The 6463-nt window shown below is 37.4% G+C and overlaps 1 protein-coding gene across 1 annotated transcript; it reads right to left on the reverse strand.

Moving 5' to 3' along the window:
- Window positions 1-1769: 1769 nt before the first annotated feature.
- On the reverse strand, window positions 1770-3192 carry LOC110038035 (sodium/hydrogen exchanger 4-like). Its single transcript, XM_020742794.1, has 3 exons — window positions 2896-3192; window positions 1974-2092; window positions 1770-1900 (listed from the first exon to the last, which is right to left on the reverse strand). Exons 1-3 carry the CDS (start codon window positions 3046-3048, stop codon window positions 1783-1785), a joined length of 390 nt encoding a protein of 129 aa, XP_020598453.1. The 5' UTR covers window positions 3049-3192; the 3' UTR covers window positions 1770-1782.
- Window positions 3193-6463: the final 3271 nt, after the last annotated feature.

Genomic DNA, 6463 nt, shown 5'->3' on the forward strand with positions numbered 1-6463 from the left:
TGAAACTTTATATCATTCTACTAGGGCTTCAATCAATTAGTAATCAAAACCACATTGCAGATAAGCTCGCACTAATTCGAAAAATCCAAAAAAAAGAAATCGAGCTAAAGCACAACAATATATTTCCAAAAAAAATAAGCATAGGATTTAACATGAAAAAACCCGAGAACGGAAAAAAACCATGGAGTCACATCCCCAAGAAATTTCCACTACGAAGAACTAGAAATAAACAAAAAACTCGCTCAGATCTCCTGCCGACAATGAATGGAACTTACAGAACTTTGTTTCAACTCTTCCTCTCAATCTCATAAGAGAAAATATATGCTGAAATCCTCCTCTTCGACTCTCACTCTTCACGAGAAATTTGTCGAAAGAGCCACATGTGAGAGTGACGCCTTCATCACAAGAATTCAAGAAGTTAAGGAACGTAATTATTTCACCTACTTGAGATCAAACTATGTCAATCGTCCCTCAGTGGCATGGTTACGCCATCAGACATAGCTACACCCATTTCGGGTGTGGCTATGCCAAGTCCATGAGCAGGCATTTTTGCAGTTGTGAGCTCATGCGGCTGTTGTGGGTTCTTCAAGCTCCACAACATAACACTTATGCCTTGCCTCATAAATGGAAACACCTCAATACTCCATTGCACAAATTTGTCGACTTATGCTATTTTTTTTCTCATTCCTCCTTAAAAAAGATTGAATATAGTGATCTTTTTCTTATTTTCAGCTTTACTTGGGCTTTGGGCTATTAAAAATTGCCTAACTCCCTCTAAACCCTGAAATAGAGAAAACATCTAATTACATGAGCTTTAAATTATGCTTCAATAAAATCACATATCTACCTCTTTTGCTCAATGTGAGACACGAGCTTTAAGGTGCTTTGCATGCTCCTTATCTGCCTCAAGAATTGCCTTAAATTGTGCACTTTCAAACTATAATTCTAACCACTAAGTCCTCAAAGATATTCAAATATTTTGTATCCTCAAAAGAGTCTTACGTTAAGTTTATGAATTGTCCATTTAACAGCTTATTATAGTGCCTAAAGTAGTGTTTAAACATTAATATTTATTTTATCTCCATTAAATATAAGCAAACATTTTCCTAATTTCTCTTCATTTGGTAAAATGTTGGCCAAATAAACTTTGGTATGACTCGTAACTTTCAAATTAGCAAATGTAAAATTTGTTCCACTGAACCAATACTAATTAGAAAAGCATTCCATTAGAGAAAACCAATCAAAAAAAAATAATGATATTATAAATACCATTAACAATAGAAATATCAATCCTTAACTATCCCAAAAGTATGATTAAAATCATATGCTTGCCTAACAAAGAGATCACCCAAGCCAAATTTCTTAGTACTCTCCTAAATAAAGGATCCCCCACATGATGTCGGAGCGGGTAATCTTTTCTAAACTAACAAGAGGTGTGATAGGCGGTTCTATAAGAGTTACCCACGCAAAGTTTTAAATTTATTTCCTCAAATATTGGACATAGCTGTCACTCTTTCTTGGTAGGCATTATGTATAGTACCATGTGTTGCAATGGCCTGAAAGTGTTGCAGCCGACATAGATCAATGCCAAATGATAGGATACGAGAGAGAAACTAATTTTCAATCATTCCCCAACTAAATTAGCCCAAATATCTTCCATGTCCTTATTAATGATGAGGAAACAAGAGCTAACCGACAAGGTAAATACAACTAGAGGGATACTTGCTCAATTTAGTGTATGTTTACATGCATTTAACAATAGCGAGTTAAGAGAAGACATCCCTACGGCATCAACTGTTTACCTGCAGAGATTATAGCAAATGAGATGAAAACACCAACTGCACCGAACAACATTATGGTCACAAAGTTATGAAAGAATTGCTTCTTCTTAACCTGAAATCTGCATTAGAGTAATGAGCCTGCAATTCCACTAACAAATAACGCCATATCCATTAAGCACAAAAACAACTTACCCGGCATTAAATATTATCGGTGGCAGAAGATAAATAAAGAACAGCTCCTCATCAAACCTCAGAATGTGAGAGCTTTTACCCTTGCTGAGCAAGAGAATCACGATTCCAGATAGGCATCCCTAGTTTAATAAGAAGAAACTATAAGATGCTTACATTACGCCTCTTTATCAGAATGATATAAAAACCAGGTGTCCAAAACTTTCTCGATGCACTGAAATTTCAAGTATTTCAACTCAATGTACAACGGAATGCCAAATTATCAAACTCAATAAAATGTTCACCAAGGCGGGAAAAAAAGTTGCACCTCAAGAAAATAATCAATATCACATTTTTTTTACTGAATTTCATTGGGTACGATAGAGAAATCAAAAAGAAAATCACTGAAATATATTTGAAAAATACAGCCATCATGAGAAAAGAAAACGCAAGCAAGCAGCTCGTTGGAAACTTTTACAAGCACCTGAACTATGAATGACTACAAAGATAATTATGTCTTAATCTCACAAGCATAATTGGATGCCAAGAATTTGTACTAGAATCAGTGAAAACAAGGTGCTTAAATAGCCCATAAATTATTGCATTTCCATTTCCCTCGCTTTTCTCCAATCCAAACAAACAGAGGTTCAAAAAAGAAGGAAATAGAGTACAAAAAAAGAAAATCATCGAAATCACATATTTGACTAATTTCACCTTAGGACGTAAGAGAACTGACTGAAAAAAGAAAATTAATTGAATGGATTACAAAAGGAACAGCCCTACAGAGCTGCCATGCAAAACTGAAAAACCTAATTTCATCTTAGGACGTAAGAGAACTGACTGAAAAAAAAAAAAATTAATTGAATGGATTACACAAGAAACAGCCCTACAGAGCTGCCATGCAAAACTGAAAAAAATAAAAATATAAATATGACTGGGGGATTACGATGAAAATGGCAACAGCGAACTCGTTGGTCCATCGAGAATTGACTAGTACGTGGCCAACTACAATGCAGAAGCAGAGCACGGCTGTAAATATCGAGATGGACACAACGTGGGGATAGTCGGCGACGTTAGAGAGCGATAAAACCATGGCCATACGAGCGAAGCAAGCTCTTCGCTCTTCCTTCAACTGTATGAGTTGATCGAAGAGGATCAAATGGGAAATAAAGCTAGGGATTGGATTCTGGATGACATTTTGGCGCGGAGAAGTGGAACCGGGATTACATTTGCGGACGTTTTTATTTAGTTTAAAGATTATGAAGTGTCAAATGCGGGCAAGTGTCGATCATGTAGCTTCATGGGGAACGCATTGACACGCGGAACCTGTTGGCTGGGCCATCTTGCAGAAAGTTTGTAGCAGTGTTGGGTAGTGTTGGGAGTTCTTGTGAAATCAAAAACAAATATATATGGATATATAGATATACATAAATATAATTGGAAGGGAGAGAAATATAGCGACATAAGATTGGTTGAAAGTAAGGTCCAATTATTTTTAAAAACATCACGAAGACATTCGAAAAGATCTTTATTATAATCTGTATAACTTTTTTTCTTTTATTATTATTACTGAATTTAAATTTGTCTATACATCACCCCAAAAAAAAAAAGGGTAAATAAGAGGAGAGAGATAAAAAGAAATAAACATCTCTACTATGAAAATAGCAGTAGGCTGAATTTAAATTTGTCTATACATCACGCAAAAAAAAAAAATAGGGTGTAAATAAGAGGAGAGAGATAAAAAGAGAGAAATAAACATCTCTACTATGAAAATAGCAGTAGGAATCCCGAGGAGATTGAACAGCCAGAAATCAGATTGTACAAATAAACTATGAACGAGTGATAGAAAATCTTCAAGCAAGTAATCAATCTACTTTGTAGCTTATTCAACCAAAATAGTACTCCGACCGACGAAGTTTTCCGTTAATGAAATATTCCAAGCAACAAAGTTGGCGATCAAATGACCGTGATCGAGTACCCACTTCTTGGTCTAGCAACTTGATCACTTCAAGAAGATCCATCACAACTGACCGACGCGCACATCAACGTCGATCGACCCTAAGGCTTTAGAAGACCAACCAGATGTTAGCTTTTACTTTCATTACTATGCAATCTTTATACACTCATTTAGACAGTTATAGAAACTGCTCTTTCCTTATATGAAATTGTATTCAAAGGTCTCTATAAATAAGAGGTCATGACATCAATAAAGGGACGTTTTGATTCGTTCACTTTGGAATCTTTACACCTACGAATTCTGACATCTGAGGATTCCTTGAGATTCCTGGCCTCCCTCTCCCTCTCACTTCTCTTCTCTCATCTCTAACTTTCGGGGCGTGATCTCAAAAGCAATCTAGGCTTCAGCATGTCTCAACTCTAACTTTGGAGATGTTTCTCTGGTCAATGACAATAACATCCACAAAAGAGTATAGTGTAAACCATCTTGGAAACACGTCTCAGAGGTTACCCTCACAATCAACGAGAAGATCCATGCTTAGTGTGAGTAGACCTGATCGAAGCAAAGACCCAATAGATCGGATGCGATGGGGATCAGTGATAATATGTGTTAGTGTAAATTGAACGATCGGTGTATAGTAGTCGATCAAAGAAAGGCCAAGTTCTCTCACAATTGATTGATTTTATTGGTTTTTCCACATGAAAATTATGAATTCTATTATTAATTGATAATTTAAATTGATCCATCTTTCAAAGTTAATGGTTAGTCAACATAAAGAGATATAACATTTTAAGTTCAAAATTTAGCTCTGAAGGTGATTTGATATATACCAATGACAAGATCTACAGTATTTCATAAAAATCACCCCAGATGTGAGTCTCTCTAAGGGTGCAACCCAACTGAACAGTTTGAACAAGATGTGTCTATCGATCAAACTAAAATGACCGACTCACTTTCAAGTTGAACAAAAACTGATAGCCACAGTTCTTTCACAAATTTTACAAAGCAAATAGAACAAAATCAAACAAAATACTTTTTCCTAAATATACAAAAGTGTTTGTAAGTTTGATTCTTTTCTTTCGACTGACCCAAAAAGAAAAAAGTTTAAACTTTTTCAAAGTTCAGGATCAGTGGCTGGTCAAGCGATCTTCACCGCTAGCACTCTACTCTACCTCCTCGACTTATTCTAAGGAATCCTAGACATTCTCCTGAAAGAGAGCTGTGAACTCCTCCAACTGAGAAAACTTGATGTCAATCAAACCATGATGTATAAATCACTCGTCACATAGTCAATGCCTACTTTGCATTGTTTCACCAACTCGATCATGTGCTCTTCATTTAAAATTGATGAGGAAACCTACTCCTCCAATTTCTTGTGTTCCTCCATTAAAGTAACCAACATCTCATTCGACCGCCTTAATTCTACAGTCGAGTAATCAAATTTAAGCTGGAGAAGATCATTGTCTACTCGAGCTCTATAAAGATCACCATCCAACGAGGTGACTATATTACGAGCCTCCAATAAACATTTCTTTGAATTTTTCACTGCCAACGCTTAAAAGTAGGCAGCCTCAGCTACCATAAAATTAAATCGAGTTATGTGCTAGAGGATCTCTTGGTGACTTAGCTTCCTCAGAGTTGGTCAAGATTCTTTGGCCAAGTCAGCTCCACTAAAACTAGCGGGATTCAAACTATCTCATCAGAATTAGGATATCAGTCCATCGAGGTATCCACCAAACTAAATCGTTCATCAAAGCTGATCTATAATCTGCCCCTTGCCCCCTTCGCTTGAAGTCATTCAAAGGATTCTCTTCTTCTCTTCAACGTAGGAGGGGGAGGGAGATCCAACTCCTCGATCATTTTCTTTTCTTGATTGATGCAAAAATCCCCTTTTTAGAGACGGAGGGGGATCATAGCCAGAGGTTGCCTCTATATCCTGGTCTGGGGTCGAACTAGAGATGGGTGTGAGCTTGGTGCTAGTGGCCTTGGTTCTTTCAAACAAGTTAACAAGGGATGGATCAATCAACCTCAAGGAGAGAGGAAGTGCAGAAGTTGGCTTTGGGTTAGATGGTTGTGAGGAAGTTTACTGAGTGGTGCGGGGGACTGAAGAACGGGAAGTCTATTGACCTCACTTTTGGTTGAGGTCTAGTCTTTCCTCTTTAGTAGCCTATGGTCTAGCTATAGGAATTTCCTGTTGACTATTCCTAGAGGAATAGAAAAGGAACCCTCACCATTAGAAATTCTAAACTCTTCTTTGCTCAACTTAAAGTTCCACATATTGGTCCTAACCTCTAGCACTTAGTAGGTGGGGTCAATATGGGAGAGCTCAAGGAGAGTGCCCGTAGGATTGCTTGGCCTTAGGATTAACCCTCTGGTGGTGTGGTCTTGGTTGGTCTCACACACATACTTGCACATTGCACTTCTACTCACTACCCTAAGCCCAAACATGCTTAACTTTGATCCCCTAACCCTTTGGGAGACTCATGTAGATGGTCCCCTAGACCCACTAGCCCTAGGCAAAGGTTTAGCTAGGACCAGTACATGAAGGACCCAATAT

This window comes from Phalaenopsis equestris, unplaced genomic scaffold (genome assembly GCF_001263595.1).
Source record: "Phalaenopsis equestris unplaced genomic scaffold, ASM126359v1 Scaffold229499, whole genome shotgun sequence".
NCBI classification, from domain to species: domain Eukaryota; kingdom Viridiplantae; phylum Streptophyta; class Magnoliopsida; order Asparagales; family Orchidaceae; genus Phalaenopsis; species Phalaenopsis equestris.